The 18,879-nt window shown below is 42.1% G+C and overlaps 1 protein-coding gene and 1 long non-coding RNA gene across 5 annotated transcripts; one reads left to right on the forward strand and one right to left on the reverse strand.

Annotated features, from left to right (window-relative positions):
* Positions 1-562: 562 nt before the first annotated feature.
* On the reverse strand, positions 563-17,183 carry LOC143127762 (ephrin type-A receptor 4-B). Of its 2 annotated transcripts, none has more exons than XM_076289454.1 (15): positions 17,008-17,183; positions 16,526-16,587; positions 15,786-16,419; positions 15,251-15,406; positions 14,633-14,950; positions 13,606-13,783; positions 12,764-12,870; positions 9,683-9,787; positions 9,193-9,273; positions 8,795-8,887; positions 8,408-8,529; positions 7,964-8,073; positions 7,202-7,361; positions 6,500-6,636; positions 563-1,942 (listed from the first exon to the last, which is right to left on the reverse strand). In XM_076289454.1, the coding sequence occupies exons 1-15, from the start codon at positions 17,105-17,107 to the stop codon at positions 1,609-1,611; spliced, it is 2,697 nt and encodes an 898-aa protein (XP_076145569.1). In that variant the 5' UTR covers positions 17,108-17,183; the 3' UTR covers positions 563-1,608. The 2 variants fall into 2 exon arrangements, with proteins under 2 accessions (XP_076145569.1, XP_076145568.1); XM_076289453.1 differs by having other exon boundaries at positions 12,755-12,870.
* LOC143127763 (uncharacterized) lies at positions 16,007-18,877 on the forward strand. Of its 3 annotated transcripts, none has more exons than XR_012987704.1 (3): positions 16,007-16,098; positions 17,517-17,667; positions 17,848-18,877. It is a non-coding gene; the product is annotated as an uncharacterized LOC143127763 (long non-coding RNA). The 3 variants fall into 3 exon arrangements; XR_012987705.1 differs by lacking the exon at positions 16,007-16,098 and adding an exon at positions 17,258-17,340; XR_012987703.1 differs by lacking the exon at positions 16,007-16,098 and adding an exon at positions 17,362-17,400.
* The last annotated feature ends 2 nt before the right edge of the window (positions 18,878-18,879 follow it).

Consider the following 18,879-nt stretch of genomic DNA (forward strand, 5'->3'; position numbering starts at 1 on the left):
TTCCATCAAAAATATGACATAGCACCCGCAGACTACAAACGCCAGTTCTGTGGTAGTACAGTTCAGCGGAAGGCCAAAGTAGTCAAAAGTGTCAAAGAGTAAAAAGTGATCCTGTAAACTTCATAATTCTACCAGGCACCTAAATGAGTACCTTCACGTTTCTTTCTCAGAATTCTATTGAATTCTATATAAGTCTAGTTCTATATAAGCCTACTTATATTGGGCTATGTAGACTTTACACTATTTTTGCATATTTCAGCACAGTTCAGTCACTGTTCTATGTAAATCCAGTGTCCAACCATGTTGTATGCTGACAGTGGTACAGTTACAGTAATATAGGCTAAAGGTAGCCTACAGTAGTTGTCAGAATGGGACATCATAGTCTAGGCTAATTGTGGTCACATGCCACAGGTGTGTGCATGCAGGTTTGGTGATTGGTTAAGTAAAGTCATCCATGTTTGGCATAGATATATGTTTGGGAAATGCAAAGGAAAATGTAGGGAATTGTCTGTTTTGAATTAATTACAAACATGATGGAACTTATACATACAGTCGATGGATGGAAAATGTAAAAATTACCCTACAAGGTTTATTTAGGCTACATCGTAGTAGTTCAACAGAACATTAAAATTAAATCAGAGCTCTAGTGCTCTGTCAGAAAAGCATTTGAGTAAAAAAGATTATTTCATATACATGTGCAATACACAGTTTGTGGTCACACAAATTTCCTGGGAAAAGCTCATTCGTTGGCTTTTAAAATAACAGCAAATCAAATATACAGTGTAGACATCATGTTGTAAATGAATTTTGTTGCAGGAAATGGCTGATTTTGTAATGCAATATCTACATCAGTGCACAGAGGCTCTTTATCAGCAACCACCCATCTTGTGCTCCAATGGCACATCGCGGTTGCTAAACTGAGTTTGTCATTTTGAAGGCTAAGTGATAATAATGATTATGCTTGCACAGCTTAAAACTGCTTGCTTAATTAAAGAATCAATACAACTGGCCTTTAGATGAGTTGAGTATCTGGAGCATCAGCTATTGTGGGTTTGATTAGTCACAAAATGGTCAGAAACTACAACAAAAAACATTCTTCTAAAATCTATTGCTGTTCTGAGAAATGCAGCTATAAGAAATGGCCTAGACGGAAGATCTCATGCAATGCTGTGTACTACTATATCTCTTTTACAGAAGGGCATAAACTCATCAAATATCACAAATAACATGTGTATGGTCTTTGGCGGTGCTATAGGAAATTTGTACAGGATCACATAATCTTGAGGGAATAAGGAAATCACTCCAGTTTGCAAGTGTGCAACACTATGCCACACCCTGTGGACAACACCTGTTTGGAGCTGGTTTTATCTAAAAAGAAGGCAGTGGCCCAAATCACAGCTCCCACCATAGGGATGTAACAGAGCAGGTATTCTGACTATAATGGAGTGGAATGGAAATGGCTAAGTGACCCCAAACTTTTGAAAGGCAATATACCTCTCTCTTTTCTCTCACCTCCCCTTTCTAACACATGGATGTACATTCATACAAACAAGAACACAGACCCTGAGTATTCCCACCCTGAAGAAGTCCAAAGTTGCTAGTGCAGAGTTAGTCCTTTGGCCCATGAGCTGAACCACACTTAACAAACAACAAATATCCCTCCTCGTCTTTCCCGCCACCCCCCTCTTGCTCTGTCCCGTGTGGAAGAAGGTACGGTTCTGGCAGGTAAATGTTGCCCTCAGCAGCTTCCTCCAAATCGGTGTCCGCTCCGGATGCACCCCCCTGAATGGCAGCTTCTAGGCCCTGGTTGATGTAGTGGGCCTCCTTGCTGGCCTCCAGGGGTGGGAGCTCGGACAGAAGGCCTTTGAGTTGCATACCGAGCTCTGCAAAGCCAGGCCTCTGTGCTGGGTCACTCTTCCAGCAGCTCTGCATCACCTCATATCTAAGAGAGAGAGAGAGAGAGAGTCAAAGAGCAATGGCAGGGAAGTGGGGTGAGTTAGAACAGGAGGAAAGAGAAGTTGGAAGATAAAAATATGACTTTTCTATGAAGAGATGAGGAAGAGGTCAAGGTGTGTTGGTTGCTTAAAGGAACTGTATGTAAGATTGTGGCCAAAACTGGTACTACAATCACTTTCAATTACTGTAGAGTGGTGTATCCCCTTCCCCTCCCCTCTGACTGGCAGAGCTGGCAACCCGGATGCCAAAACACTACTGACTTTGTGATTATAGATAGGTGGAGGGTGACGCATCAGGCCAAAACACAACATGACAACATCAACATCAGTTGAGGGCTGCAACTTCACTTTTTAAATGACAATATCCTGGCCGGACTACTGTTGTCAGTGATATAAGTATTTGAAATAAACATGATTTCTTAATGTCTAGTGACATATCAGGGCCATTTTATGATTAATTGAAATACATTTCTTACATACGGTTCCTTTAACCCTTAGAACCCTAAGCTGTTTTTAGGGCATTTTCACTACCTTTATTCATAAGGATTTATTCTGGTCATTGTAAGTGCCACACACATATATTATATATTGTTTTTTTCAGGAGAGTTTAGGCTATTCAGATCTGCCATCATTTCATGTATTAATACTAGCATTGATTTTATTTTGATTTTTAAAGAATTAAAATATAAAAAGTGTATTATAAAAATTCTTATATTTCGACATGTATCTCACCACAGCAAGCTCACAGCTCTACATGCATTTCATGTGTGTGTAGGGCAGACTGTCCTGAATCGGGCAATATAATTGCCATGTTGGAGGGATACTCTGGGGCTGAGCAATTTACAGAAATATTTGCTGTGTGATTTACGGAAATAAATGCCATTTTTTATTTAGTGATGAAAAATGACCTTTCTGCGCTCCATATCTGTGACACGAACTGATCTGACCTGACTTGACCCGAGGTTGCGTGTTAGCCTGCGTGCCTGTGTGTATGCAGTCATAATAATTCTCAACTCTTTACTGCATTGCCATGAACAAAGTAAAGGCAAAAAAGGTGTTTATTTGTTGAAATTGGGATGCAATGTGAGCCTTGAATTGGATGCCATGCAGGAATTTGCTAGGATCTCAAAACCGGAATATGAACATGCTTTGCCATAGAGAAACACATGATAGCATTGGATTATAAACATGCTTTGCCACAAGAACAGACAAAAACGTGGGGTAAGTCCAGCTATATGAAGTTATTATTTTGCTGTCACTTCATCTGTTTTATAACCCAGAAGGATGTACTTGGTATCAAATGATAGCTCTGAGTCTCCTCTTTCATCTGACATGCGTGGCATATCTATGCGATCACGGGTCCGCGAGTAATTCAAACGAGAGTAATGAGTGTGCAGCGTTGGTTTGTGTACATGACGTTATTATTTTGCAGTCACTTCGTCTGGTTTTATAAGCCAGAAGGATCGATAAACATGGTACCAATGGATAGCCCTGTGCCCCCTCTTTCATCTGATATGCTTGCCATATCGATGCGATCACGGGTTCGCGAGTAATTCAAACTAGAGTAATGTGTGTGCAGGTGAATGCAGAGAAGTATAGACTGTAAATATGATGCAATTTGATTTAATTTCATGATTTTTTTTAATTTTCATACTTGATCGTACATACAAGTGTGTAGTCTCGTTGGAAAGCCCCACTTCTGCTCTGTCGTGCAATAAAGGTTTCATCTCGCTGCGATGAACCGTTCCGGAGCAATGTAACAGAGAAGAAAGGGTGTGTTTTTTGACGCACTTTGCGTCAATCGGGTTCTAAGGGTTAAGGCTTTCATCGCAACGATGACAACAGGAGTGATGAGTTTGTGAGGGGAAAAACATTGGTTTATTATCAACACTATTACCAGCAAACAAAATAGGTCAAATTAACAGTAAATTAGTTTGTCTACTACTCTTTTTATAACGATTTGACTGGTTTGGATAATGAAGGTTGATCTAGCATGATGTGTAACAGGCCTTTGAAAGGAGTCTTATTAGCAGTTGAGCTCATTAGAATTCACATCCTGTTTTCCAAGATTCACATGTGCAGTTGAGGTCTGCAGTGCGCAGGCAGTCTCCCTGTTCTGCACATCCATAGACTTCCCCTTAATGCCGAACTTTATTTTCTATGTGCGGCCCCTTTCACCATGCACTTTAAAATTGATATTGAGAAGTATAGCGTACTGCAACCTTCTTCATTCTCAAATCAGCGAGCAGAGATCATCAAAGAGTCCCCTCAGACCCATCTCTGATGAATAAGCCCTTCTGTTTTGGTCTGAGTCAGAGCTCCTATGCTTTACGCATGCCAGAAGAGCTCACATTGATTCAATTAGGTGAGCCACAGAAGGCAGCCAACAAGCCTTGCCAACGAATACTTGGACGAGTATCGAGAACATGCTACGTCCATCTTCAGCTACTCCACAGATATGAGACAGCCGACAACGATGCGAGGGAGGATTTTCCTTCTTGCAATATAATTTGTCAAAGAGATAATTTGATTTGCTCATGGACAGCTTCCCACACTCAACATCCAGACATGTAGATTCAGTGATAATACTTGACACAAGGTAACTCAAAGCACAATCACACAACATCTATTATCACTTTGTTTGCTGTCTGGTGAAACTAAGCCAGTGGTCCCCAAACGTTTTCTTCCGAGGGCCAGCTCACTATGCCTGGCTCTAAGAGAGGGCCAGAGACTCGGAGTATATCAGTAACCATAAATAGCTTAGCGCTGTGAACAAAGGCAGTCTACCTTAGTTGAATATTCCATTACATTTAATCTATAGGCTATTGCAATTTAATACCATTGTTATCTGTGTTCATATTGCCATCATGCCATATCAGTGTAAAATGTAGCTCAAATGAAATAATACTAATAATAGCATTCTCAAAACTATAAGCAGGGAGTCCCAAAAGTATATTTTGAACTCTGAACTTTGCATACACAACTCAAGTTGTCAACAAGCAATATCCTACAAATAATTTAAAGTTCTCAAACTATGAGTTTTATGAAGTGGTGGCAGAAACATCTGAAATGACCACCATTCTAACTTTCACTCACCTGATGAGAACTTTGTGAACTCTGTATGAACATTTGAACGAGTGAATAAAAAATATAAATAATTATACCAGAAAGTTCCAGAATTATGACTTGAATAGAAGTTAGTTAGTTATTAACAATTAATTGATACATTTTTAGAATACTTTGAGCACTGATGCAGTCAGCAGAGGCCTCTTACATTGTTTGCAGGTAGGCCTACTACATTTCATTCCGTTTTCGATGGCAAACGCGAAACAGCGCCAAAACAACCACCAGTGGACAAAAAAAGTTTTACATGTGTACTGTTAAGACCCGCCATAGAGAATGAATGGGGGAAATTATACGGAGGTTATATTATAGTTTGACGATGTCGTACTCCCGTGCGGGCCGGATCCTATATACCACGGACATTTTTTTCGGGGGCCACCTAAAATGAGTTGGCGGGCCGTATCGGGCGTAGTTTGGGGACCACTGAACTAAGCCATGACCTTGACATGGATAGACTTAGAAAACGTTAATATCCTCTGAGAGCTACAGAACAGAGCACAGACACATAAAAGCACATCAAATAAACTGAAACAACAATAATCTAAATCGTCTACAGCAACAGACACCATTCTCAAATACCATTACAGTCCAGGCAGACATTTGATAACTATGCCTGAACGTGTAGACCATTACATGCACACCAATATGGACACCACAACAACCACAATACATCTATAACTAACCCATAACATCTTGTTTCATTGAGTTCTTGCCATGGAAATAAATGAGTATTTGTCTAAGTTAGTGTTAATATTGGGGCATCTGTTCCTCTGACCAGAAGGGAGTTGCTGGAGCTCTGCTGAGAGTGGACGAGGGAGGATGTGTCCAAGCACACCTTGCCTGACTTCTCAATCAGTCTGGTCAAGGTGGGACAGGTCAGCCTACTGTTCTCTCATCATTTTCCTAAAATTTTAACTACCTTTCCCAATGTTGTACTTGAGAGTGAATTTGGAACATTCATACATGTACCAGCATGCAATATAATGTCAAAGTATATACTCAAAAGGTTTAGCTTTCTACTAGATGCACTCTGATCCTTGATGACGTGGGTGGACCAGCATCACATATTAGGTCATAGGTTAGATCAGCCTTTTGATCTTCGATAGGTGAGGTCCAAATTGTCATTTAAGTAATTTAGAACTGATGGACGCTTATTGTTTTTGTTATTGTCATTGTTAGGTTTATTCTGTACCAGTAACGTGATCAGCATCATATGCTTGTTTCTAAGATGTTTAGTAGTTTGCACAGACTACAGTATGGTGATCTAAAGTTAAAGTTGAAGCTGACTGGCATTTAGCAGATGCTAAATATAACGACAAGGACCTACGACGGCAGGTTCAGGAATCAAACCTGGACTGAAAAGTGTCACACGTTACTGTTGCTCCACCTGGTGAGGTGGGTGGGAAACAAAACAAACTTACAGCGTGCTTTCACAGTCCGCAGGTGGTTTCAGCCTGTGGCTAGCCTCCAGATAAGCCAGGAGGTCATGGTTGTGAACACCGGGGTAGGGCGTCTTCCCCCGGGACATGATCTCCCACATGGTCACCCCAAAGGACCACTGATATGAAGACAAAACCTCTGTTTAGCACACTGTAATGTCAAAGAATGCATGCAATTGGACTTCTGTGAATGGTATTTGTTGTTTTATGAGTAAAAGGGGAGGTAGATATGTAGATAATTTAATTTCAAATGTGAAAGGTAGGTACATAAACACAAACATTATTTTTGTTTTATATGCTGTATCATGACAAATGGTATCACATACTCCAATACAATTAAATAAATGTTTGCTCTCTTTCTCTCTCACTGTGTGTGTGTGTGTGTATGTGTGTGTGTACATGTGTCTATGTATACAGCTCTGGAAAAAATGAAGTGACCGCTGTACATTTTTATGATGTCATCCTATGGTTGCTGAATGACATTCAAATGAGTAGATGGTCACATTCAAAATTAAGAGACCACTGCAAATTTGAATATGACTGAGTGTCTACTCATTCGAATGTCACTCAGCAACCGTAGGATGACATCAGAAAAATGTGCAGTGGTCTCTTATTTTTTTCCAGAGCTGTATATGGTGTAGATAGACTGTGGAAGCTATAGGACACAAGTTCCGGGCAACTGACCACATCTGTTTTGATGGAGAACATGGACTCAGACAGACTCTCCATGGCCATCCACTTCATAGGCAAACGGATGGCCACTTTCTGCCTGTAGTAGTTGCCACTGTAGACACTCTTGGAGAGGCCAAAGTCCGCCACACGCACATGCAAGTCATCCCCCAACCTGTGACCAGAGGAGGACTTAAGTAAACCTGACACTATCACTGTATACGCATGTCTTTACGCTGACTGAGCTCCAAAAGCCCCTTTCCAGAATATCTTTGTGTCACACGCTTTGTTTTCAATAATGTAGAAAAAGGTGCGCACATCTAAATGTTAAAAAAGGTAGGTGCTGGACTCAAAAAAGTGACAATAAAAATTACAAAGAAGTCCGCACACTAGAGCTCCATTAATTTTTTTCTTTTTATTCACCACATGTGACGTTTCGGGACACACTGCCATTCCTCAGACTTGTCTTTGTAATTTTTATTGTCACACGCTTTGTTTTCACATTAATATCTTACAATGAATCAATCTTGAAATGGTTTATTATACCGAGCCCTACATATACTACATGCAGCACAGCAAGTATTGACTTCAAAGGTGGTGATGTTTCAAGTTGGCAACGACTGAAGAGGGTCAGCAAAAATTGTCACTGAAACCTCTGAATTAATTAAATTGGGGCCCACCAAAATATTTTTCCTGGAGGCCCAAAATTCCTTAGCGCTCCCCTGCCAACATGGGAGGTAGCTGACATGCAGTTTTGTCGCCACCTCCTGGACTTACATGCAATTGCGTGCAGCCAGGTCCCGATGCAAGAAGCCTTTGGAACTCAGATATTCCATCCCAGCAGCGATGTCAATCATGAAGCGCAGCAGACTCTGATAGGGTACAAACTGGAACAGCGAGCAGAGGAAAGTCAGCAACCAGAGTCATCACAAATGCATCCAAAGTATAAATAGCAATGGTCTCATTTAATGAATTATTCAGAGGAATCTACTCACAGTTTTCACCAGACACATTTTCTCTCAGTTTTATGCATAAATGTGCATACATCATCCATTATACTGTAATTACAGTTTGTTTGTCACCAATATTTACAACTGTGTGTGTGTGTGTGTGTGTGTGTGTGTGTGTGTGTGTGTGTGTGAGAGAGTGTGTGTGTGTGTGTGTGTGTGTGTGTTTGCAGGGAATGGGTAGAGAGAGACAGAAAATGAAATTGTTCTTCACCATGGGAATGTCCCCGTAGCGAGTGGCGATTAGGAAACGCCGCAGGTCTCCATGCCTCAGGAAGGGCAGGATCACAAGAGGCACAGGGATGGAGGAGTCCTGATTCTGCTCTAGAGTGACACCTAGAGGACAAACATAAAAGCTACACTTATACTGATGATCAATAAAATCTCACAGCAGACTGTAAATCTGACTCTAAGCTAGACAGACACTCGGAATAGATGGCAATGCCCATAGTGGACCATAAAGTTAACCATTTCCGTTATATTTACACAGAGTTATTCTCTTATTAATAGCAACATACTGTATTTAGAATTATTGTATAGTTTGAACATGATCTACAGATATCCAAACAAAAATGTTGGAATGAATAGGAGAATGTCTTACCCAGGAGACTGACCACATTTTCATGGTCAAAATGTCTCATGATCTCAGCTTCCTTCAAGAAGGTCTCCAGATCCTCGTGGGAGTGGATACCCGCTAAGAAGGAATAGGGAAGTCTATCATATGTTATGACAGCCTGTAGCCACATGACTGAATACATGTTAATAATAGTATCAGGATTTTTGTTTTACTGAAATCTTCTGCATAATAACCACACTTTCACGCTTGTTTTGTAAAAATGCAGCGCTGATTGTTTACTCTAAGGGATCTATCTGTACTACTGCTTGAATGATTTCCCTCACTTATAAGTCACATCGGATAAGCATCAACTGTATAATTGTAAATGTAAAGTAAATAAAAGTTGGAGGGCCCTCCTTTCTTCAGCTGTACATATTACTGACCTCTCATTGTTTTCACTGCCACCTTCATCTCCACTCCTCTCTGTGGACTGAAGATCCCTTCAAACACAGATCCAAACTCCCCTGGAGGCACACACACAGAGGAGGGGGAGGTAAGAGACACACGTCTAACCGCCAAAGCACAACAAACAGGATGGAGCTGGAGATTACAGAGAAGCATTGGGCCTACTACTGGGCTCTGAGGAACATGAGGGAGTGTTTGAGCAGAACAGTTGCTCCTATGCAGTTTTGCTTGTCATTGTGAAGCAAAACTGATACTGTATTAAACTGAAAATATGCCGATCCAAACAAACCATAAGTTAGCACTGAATTACAAGTAAATACTGTAAACATACAACAATACTACTGATATATTGCAAGATTTTTACCATCTTCTACACTGGAGCATATTTCAATATCAGGCTAATAGAACTAACTCTCTTTTTCTAGCTGTGCTTTTATATGTGTAGAGTTGTGTGTGACAGTGAATTACCCTTGCCCAGCTCTTTGCCCAGCGTCAGACTAGCCCGGTCCACCAGCACCTCCTTCAGGCTGGACAGGAGCCTCTCATTGAGGCCAGCGGGCACCTGGAGCGGAGCTGAGAGAGCGAGAGAAAACGCAGGGAGGAATGAGATAGATCGAGAATGGAACAGTTAGGTTCATGGAGCGAACACACAGAGAAGGAAAGGAAAATCAAGAGAAGTGAAACTGCCCATTGTTCATTACTCTTAGATGGACAAGATATGACTGGATGTTTGAAAGGGTCATGTTCTTTATTTTGGCCTTGGGGTATTTTAAGGGTGAGGTGCTGAGGTTACAGAGCACTGCTGTATAACAATAAATAAAATATATCACTTAAAATGGAAGGAAATCATCATTAGCTAGATAGATAGATAGATAGATACTTTATTGATCCCCAGGGGAAATTCAAGGTCTCAGCAGCATACATACAACACAAACACATTAAAGAGTAATTAAAGTATATAATATAAAAACACAACTAAGCAGTAAGGACAGTAGAAGATAAAGAATATGCTAAATATACTAAAATACAAATTACTAAAATTCTGCAGGGTAATATCAAAGAAATAGATTTGCTGCAGGGTAATATCAAAGAAATAGATTTGCACCAGTAAAACACCAGTATAATACATCTCAGTGAAATAATGATAAAATAATAATAATAATAAATATAGCTGCAAGCAGCAATGCGGGGGCCAAGCAGTGCGCTATAGCAGGAATGGCGTTGCCATGGGATGAGCAAGCACTCACAGCAAGTTTGATGGCAATTGGATAAAGAACGGCTGAGAAATAAGCTAATTTACTTTGTTAAAGCACAACTAGAGGCCAAATTACACCAATGTCCTTGTGCGTTCTTACAATCAGCTCCCATATCCGTCTACCAAGTTTGGACTTCATACACCAAAGTGTTGCTGAGATGTGAGCTCACTTTCTTTATTGCAACACCCCTAGAGGCCAAATGAGACCACTTTCCTTGCATATCCTCACAATCAGCTAATATGTCCATGTATCAAGTTTGGACTTCATACAACGAAGCGTTGCTGAGATATGAGCCCACTTCCTGTATTACAGCGCCCCCTATAGAGGCCAAATGATGCCAATTTCCTACTGTGTCCTCACAATCAGATACCAAGTCCCTGTACCAAGTTTGGACTTCATACATCAAAGCGTTGCTGAGATACAAGCTCACTTCCTGTATTGCAGCGCCCCCTGTAGAGGCCAAATGACGCCAATTTCCTAGTGCATCCCCACAATCAGGTACCAAGTCTCTATACCAAGTTTGGACTTCGTACATCAAAGCATTGCTGAGATACAAGCTCACTTCCTGTATTGCAGCGCCCCCTATAGAGGCCAAATGATGCCAATTTCCTAGTGCGTCCTCACAATCAGATACCAAGTCCCTGTACCAAGTTTGGACTTCATACATTAAAGCGTAGCCGAGATGTTAGCCCACTTCCTGTTAGGCGGCATCGTCGCCATGTGTGATTTGCTGTCACGGGCAAATAAACTTAAAATTAAAAAATCTGACAAGTATCGTTTGTGCGGCTCGGTCTGAAGATCATCTCCGCCAAGTTCTGAGAAAATCGGAAGAAATTTGTAACCGCTGAAACTTTTCGTAGAGTTTGGACTAAATCCAACATGGCGGAGGTCCAATATGGCGGAAAGTGACGGGATAGGGGTCGATGAACTTGGGATGTTCCAAGGATTAAGACGCTACCTCAATTGTGAAAATCAGACAAAAGAGTCAAGGATCACGCGCATGAACGCATGTCCAGCATTGAACTGGTGGTGGCGCTAGAGTGTTCAATGTATATGCATAAAAATTGCTGTGAGTGATTGGGACAGTGTCCTGACTAATGGTATCGAGTTTTGTTATGTTAACTCAAAGCGTCACGGAGATGTTAGTCCACTTCCTGTTTGGCGGCTTCATCACCATATTTGATTGGCTGTTACAGGCAAACAAAAATGAAATTGAAAAATCTGACAAATATCGTTTTTGCGGCTCGGGCAGAAGATCATCTCCGCCAAGTTCTGTGAAAATCGGATGAAATTTGTAACCGCTGAAACTTTTCGTAGAGTTTGGACTAAATCCAATATGTCGGAGGTCCAATATTGCAGAAAGTGACGGGATAGGAGTCGATGAACTCGGGATGGTCCAGGGATTCAGACGCTACCTCAATTGTGAAAATCAGACAAAAGAGTCAAGGAATACGCGCATGAACGCATGTCCAGCATTAAACTGGTGGTGGCGCTAGAGTATTCAATGTATGCATAAAAATTGCTGTGAGAGATTGGGACAGTGTCCTGACTAATGGTACCGAGTTTTGTTATGTTAGCTCAAAATGCCACAGAGATGTTAGTCCACTTCCTGTTTGGCAGCTTCATCGCCATATTTGATTGGCTGTCACGGGCAAACAAAAATGAAATTGAAAAATCTGACAAGTATCTTTTGTGCGGCTCGGGAAGAAGATCATCTCCGCCAAGTTCCATGAAAATCGGATGAAATTTCTGACCGCTGAAACTTTTTGTAGAGTTTGGACTAAATCCAATATGACGGAGGTCCAATATGGCGGAAAGTGACGTAATAGGGTTCATTGAAATTAGGTCGGTCCAGGGATTCCAACGGTGCCTGATATGTGAAAATCGGACGCACCGTTCAATGGTCACATGCGTGAATGCAATCCAGGTTCGACCCATTGGTGGCGCTAGAGTGTTGGGCATAGAGTTCTGTAAATTGGTGAGAGTCATCATGGGACAGTGCTGAATCAGTGTGCCAAATGTCATAACTTTAGACCCAGCGGTTCAATTTTCGGCCAGATTTTGACCTGTTGGTGGCGCTAGATGGCTGGGTTTAGAGGTCCGTAAATGAGTGTGAGTGGTCAGTGGAGTGTCCCGAAACTTTCTGCCAAAAAATCTGAACTTTTTAGCCAGGCGTTCTATGGGCTGCCATAGACTCCAATGGCAGAAGTGTAATAATAGGAAAAGCTAGTAACTCAATGGGTGCCTTCGCAGCTTCGCTGCTTGGCCCCCAATAATTTGCAACATGGGTAACCTCTTGTACACTCCCCAGTAGGTGGTGCTGGATCAGGCTGGGGTTCCACATCTCGTCTGTAAGTCACCACAGGGTGCAAGGGCAACAGAGGCTCCTCCGGTAATGGACTGAACACAGCAAGGCACACCATGAGTACACAGCAAGGCACACCACGAGTACACAGCAAGGCACACCATGAGTACTTAACACACTGAACACAGCAAGGCACACCATGAGTACACAGCAAGGCACACCATGAGTACTTCACACAGCAAGGCACACCATGAGTACACAGCAAGGCACACCATGAGTACTTCACACAGCAAGGCACACCATGAGTACTTAACGCACTGGCACACAGGGCACGCATGTTCAGCACCTGTGTTTTAACAGTAGTACAGAGCAAAGTAGCAAAGCTGTAGGTGAATGTTTTCAGGACCTGAACACTGACCTGAATTACCATGATGCTCTACTGAAGAGCTCTCTCCCTGCTCAATATGGCAAATAACGGTAAGACGTACACCGGGTGGTCACATGTAAAAACAGATTGTCTGCATGGCTCTACCTCCCAAAGCACCCCCTCTCCATGTCTGTTGTCCATGTCTCCCTGATATGTCTACCTGACTAAACTCATCAGAGGTGCTCTTGCATGACACCTCATTTAGCTGCTCAAAAACATGAAAACAACACTCATTTTAATCCAGTGTGTTTAAAACCAGGATAGCAAGGAAGACATGCAAGGCAGGAGAGGACAAGGGATAGAACACAAGTGAAGGGTCATCAGGAGGGCAAATGACAACCACTGGTTTATCATGTCCATTGAAAACACAGCAGATAGCTATTTGGAAAGATATTGATCTTACATGAGCCTCTTGTATTTCCTGCGCAGCAGATACAACACAGCAGGCACTAGGACCATAAGCAGCACACCTCCACCCAACACACCAACCAGCAGCTGAAGAGATGGAGACCCCTGCTCCACCAGTGCTTTCTCCGGATCTGGTTCTGAAGGAGTGGCGGGGTTTATGACCGGAACCTTCCCTGTCAATTCAAGATAGACAAACAGATACACACAATGAATACACACACACACACACACACACACACACACACACACACATACACATACCGACATGTCCACACACAAACACATGCACTCTCAGGAACAAATATGTTCTATGTCTAAAGTCAAATGAGGCCACATTACACTTACACATCCACAAATATCTGAACCTAGCGTGAATGTACTGAATCACACACAGAATCTAACAATACATGTCAAGCATCACCACTGAGAAATGCAGACGCTGATACGTGGGCATGAAGCTGTGGAGATGCTGCCCACCAAAGCGTTTCCTGTTTGTGACTGCATGAGTCCTGCCCAGACGTTCAGACAGTGGAGTATCCTTATCCTTTAAATCTTCATGTGCACCAAACTGCCTCTCTGCTTTCAGTGTGGAAAATGGAATCAAAACATGAGCAGGAAAAGAGTCAGTCACCACACCCGGCTGCAAAACCCTCTGCTACACCACATGGGTAACTGTTCCGTCCGTTTGCGGGGCGTATCCTGCAATTAGTCAACAGAGGTGGCCACACCAGGCGCAAGAACGAGGCGTACAATACACTTCAGTTGGGCATCCTGTGTAGCCTGGCTGTCAGAACCACAACAACCAACAACATCAACAAAAAGCAAGGAGCAGGGGTGGGAGCCGAAGAGCTATTGTCATAGATAGATAGATAGATAGATAGATAGATAGATAGATACTTTATTTCCCCTTGGGGATCAATAAAGTATCTATCTATCTATCTATCTATCTATCTATCCGTCATTAAGAGCCTCCACACATTACACATGAACAACACAACATGCTAATCCTCCCATGCACTCACATTTGTGGATGGTAGTTGAGGTATGAGCACCGGATCCCACGGCGTTACTGGCCCTAACGACTAGTTTGTAGTCCAGATGGGCCTGAAGTCCCGTAACATTGACCGCAGTGGCCGTCAGGTCAGTGGGCCTGGGGAGGACGCGGGTGGCATTACTGCAGTGGGCCCACTGGTCACTCGTCTCGCTCGCCCTCTGCCAGCACTCCACCGTGTATGTCACTTCCTGTCGGCCGCCCAGGTTGGAGGGCGGTTCCCAGCGTAGCGTTAGGGTGGAGTCATTGAGCTGATGATGCGTCAGGTTAACAGGCTCTGAAGGTGATTCTAGGGGGTGGGGGGGGGGGGACACTGGATGTTTATTACATTTTAAAGCTTAAAATCTTTAATATTTAAGAAGTGATAACCAAATGCCTTTGTGAATTGTTGGATCAAAAGAGGTTGGTGTTCTTGAAAGTAAGGGAAGTATCTAACATGTAGGGGAAAAGGCAGAAGAGAAGAGTAGAGAAGAGAAGACCATTTTCAAAATGACTACATCCACTGACAAATTAATTAACACATCTCTCCAGGACTGTACACCATTTCACACAAATCAACAACATTGCATTGAGACACTTATACACTTACTTGTACAGCCAAGGTGAACGGGATCATCTCGCAACTTAGAGTATCCATGGACACAAACACACTGCTGTGCACCCGCCACCTTAGTCTCACTGTTGGGGGGGCACTGGTGGCATCCTCCACTCCCATTGTTTGGCTTGAAAGTGCCAATCCTGCAGACTACAAAAAATATAAATAATAATAGGTCTATGAGAGAGTGAGGAAGGACAATATTTTTTGTTGCAGGAAGTATCTGGTAAACTGTTTGGTTGGTTTCAATGCCTCTTTGTCTGTAAAAGAATTGGAAAAAAGTGAGCTCCAACTCTGACCTAACAAAGGCCCAGGAAGATGCACACACACAGGCACAGGTTCAATCTGAACAGAAAACTTTTCTTTTGCCCCCTCAAATTGTAACATCATAAATACATCATGAAATAAAGATGTCATATGGTACACCTGACTATATCAGGTGCGCTATCAGGCGCGGTATATGTGCGCATGAGTGAAGGTGTGGATGTGTGCTCTGTGCAGTAACACGCTAGGTAAGTATCAAGCCCACCTTTACAAGAACCTTGTACCTCCTCGTGACCTGGCGGGCACAGACACATCCCCTGCAACGGTCCCCAGGATCCATCAGCTCCGCAGTCGCTTTGAGGAGCAATGTCCTCCACGGAACCACCCGCGCATGTGCCCCTCTGAAGCCCAGACCCGGCTGGTGCCGCCCTGAATTTGGTCAGGTTGCCCTGAAACGTAGGGCACTGCTTATAGTACAGCCTCACAGCGGCGACGAAAACGCAGGGGCCGGAGTAAGAGAAGTCCAGCTGAAAGTCCGACGACACCTCTCCGACGTCTATCCCTTGCACGCTATGAAGGTACTTCTCCATAACCTCCACATCCCTCAAATCGGCGTCCACTGGAAAGCCTTTTGGTGCGCTGAGTTTGGAAATCAACCTTACTCTCCGGGCTGACCTTCTCGACGAGGAAGGGTCCTTTACAGAGATAGTTAAAGGACTTAGAGACTCCGATTCGATCTCCTGTGCAAACTTTATATCCAGTAATACGTTACGAGCATCCTTTTTTGGAATCCAAAAGGTAGTCAAGCGTTTGGTGGTACTGCCTGGGGGAATATTGGCACAAGCTTGAAAAACTGAGTGATCCGAGTCGGCACCAAGTCTAAATGTAATTTCACTCCACTGAAACAGACAAAAATAATAATTTCATATGACAGAACCACAGAATAAAAATATACATAGGCTATATTTAAAAATGGGCTAAGGAGACCAAAATTAAAGGTTTTACAGCTTTCTGTGGCGAGGACGTCCATTTCAGATCTGTCTGATGGAGAGAGTTGAAAAGTTCCTCTAGAAAAGTTCAAGTTGGACAGTTAATAATGTCACCCATTTTATTAGAACATGATAAATAATCTGTCTTGACCTTTCAATTATTTGACTGATAATAATTGAGTAGGCCTAGCCTGCTGCGTCTAAACGTATTGGGTGAAATACGGTTACAAACAATCCGAATCTCAAAACTGCTGCTAATTTATAGGCTACCCGCTCCAAAAGCGATTTCCTTTAGTTGACTTACTTGACTAACAAAATAACTGTAGTGTTTATTCAATTATTTGGTTATTTGTCTCCTTTTGTATTTTCCACAAATTATTCCAGCAAGGACCAAATTAATGGTTTAGTAAGTTATTCATAAAAAATACATAGGCTATATTTCACGAGCAAAGTGATAAGAATTTTAGAAACTGGAGGCTTTTATATTCCCCTTCTTACCTTCTATTACCGCCCGAGCTGGCACGATGGAGACGCATATCCAGGTTAAACACGGTATGTAGATTGTCCACATCATTGACATGCGTATTACCGATGCCATTTGTATCCAACAACCTGAGCTGTGTCAGCCAGATAATCACAGGCTTCGTCAGCCTGTTGCGTTCAGGGAGCTAAGCTATCGCTTCCAGTCCATTTCAGCATTTTATTTTACGAGTTTTGCATTAATTATGTTCCATTTATAAGTTTCTAAGAATTAGTCTCATCTCAAACGCTCTTGAGACAAAGTGAATTCAGTCCCCACCCACTTTCGTTCCAATGTTTTGGAATAATAAGGTCAGTGTTATTGCTTCATTCCTTCAAGCAGGGACGACGGAATTCTAATTACCTGCTGCTGTAGGCATAGCCTTTAAAGAAACCAAATGTTATGTTTAGCACCCTTTCTGAAATTCTTGTGAGCGAGTTAAGGCAAGTCAACTAATTCTGTGTTTTTTTTTTAACTCACCCCTCAGCCTATACTTCTTGGCTGTATCATGACGTTAGTCCACGCTATATGTGACTGCATGACCCAAAGAAACCTGACTAGTCACTCTTGGAATGCCACTCCTCTTTGTTGTCAGAAATAGGTTAATGGGTTGGAAGTCCTACATATCAACATCACAGGTGAGTTTACGTTACATTTTGACAGACCAACTGTCAAACTCTTGTTAATGATTTATTTGGTCGGAATAGGTTTACATTAGCCTAGCCTACTACTTGTGTCAAAGTCTAAAGCTGTAGGCTATCATTCTCCATGCTTATGTTTTATGGACAAATCTACTCAAAGTTATTTATTGTCAACAGCAGTCACACTTGCACCACCAGCACCATGGTCTTCATCACCATTACATCACCACACCTCTGGACCTTTCTTGAAAATGCCAACCTCTCTTACTTCTGTCTTTCTACCATGCAATCACAAAGACCCAGTCATCTCTCAGTCACCATCATCCCCTCAGGAAACCACATGACAGCAATATGTTGCAATCAGAGGATAAAACAGGAGCATCGACAAAGAGGAAAATGTGTTAAAATAGTTTTGCAACAATTATTTAACCTATGTATGTTGATCTATTAGTTATCATCATAAAAACAGAAAAAAACACCAAAGTGCTAATAAAGAAAAACAACCCATTAATCACTCAATAATAAATATATTATAAATGTACTGTATTCTCTTAGGAAAGGGTGCATCATTGCATTCATCTAACAAACATGTAGGTGTTTGCAATGTTCATTAGTATTAGTATAGTATAGTAATACAACTTATATTACAGTGTTAGTTATTAAAGAAATGTTGGATCATTAGATGTTGGGTATAAAGCTAAAATTGGTCACCCATTTCTTTATAGACTGTCACATCCCAGAGAGGAGTCTGTCCACTTCTGCTTTCTGAGACGAGTTCCTTAGTCCACTGTGGTGGAACTGGCAAAAGATGCTGACATAACATATAGTGGTCAAGTAGAGGATTGTTGCCATGGGAAAGCAGCAGCTGTTTCCTGTTGATCATTGATCTGTTCAGAATGCTATGTAACACCTTGGCTTGAAGGCAAATGTCTGTTTCTTTTTCATCTCATCTCCACCTAGTGTAAACAGGAAATAAACATGAGAGAGCAACCCACTATCATCTAAATAGCATTCTGGTGACAAAACAATACCATGGCTGCTGGGATTGTTTTTGTCAGTGAGGTCATGCTTGGGGCGGAATAGTCCAGATGAGCATCCACCACAAACCAACAAAAATGTCAGGGCTCTCAGGAATGAATATAAGTATGGGAACCTTTCCTGCTTTACATTTCCAGAGCATTGCACTGATTCATAAGCAGAGTTCAGTGT

Source organism: Alosa pseudoharengus, unplaced genomic scaffold (assembly GCF_046254945.1).
Source record: "Alosa pseudoharengus isolate Yale_2024_CS ecotype anadromous, Long Island Sound unplaced genomic scaffold, YU_APseudo_1.1 YU_APseudo_1.1_scf_17, whole genome shotgun sequence".
NCBI classification, from domain to species: Eukaryota; Metazoa; Chordata; class Actinopteri; order Clupeiformes; family Clupeidae; genus Alosa; species Alosa pseudoharengus.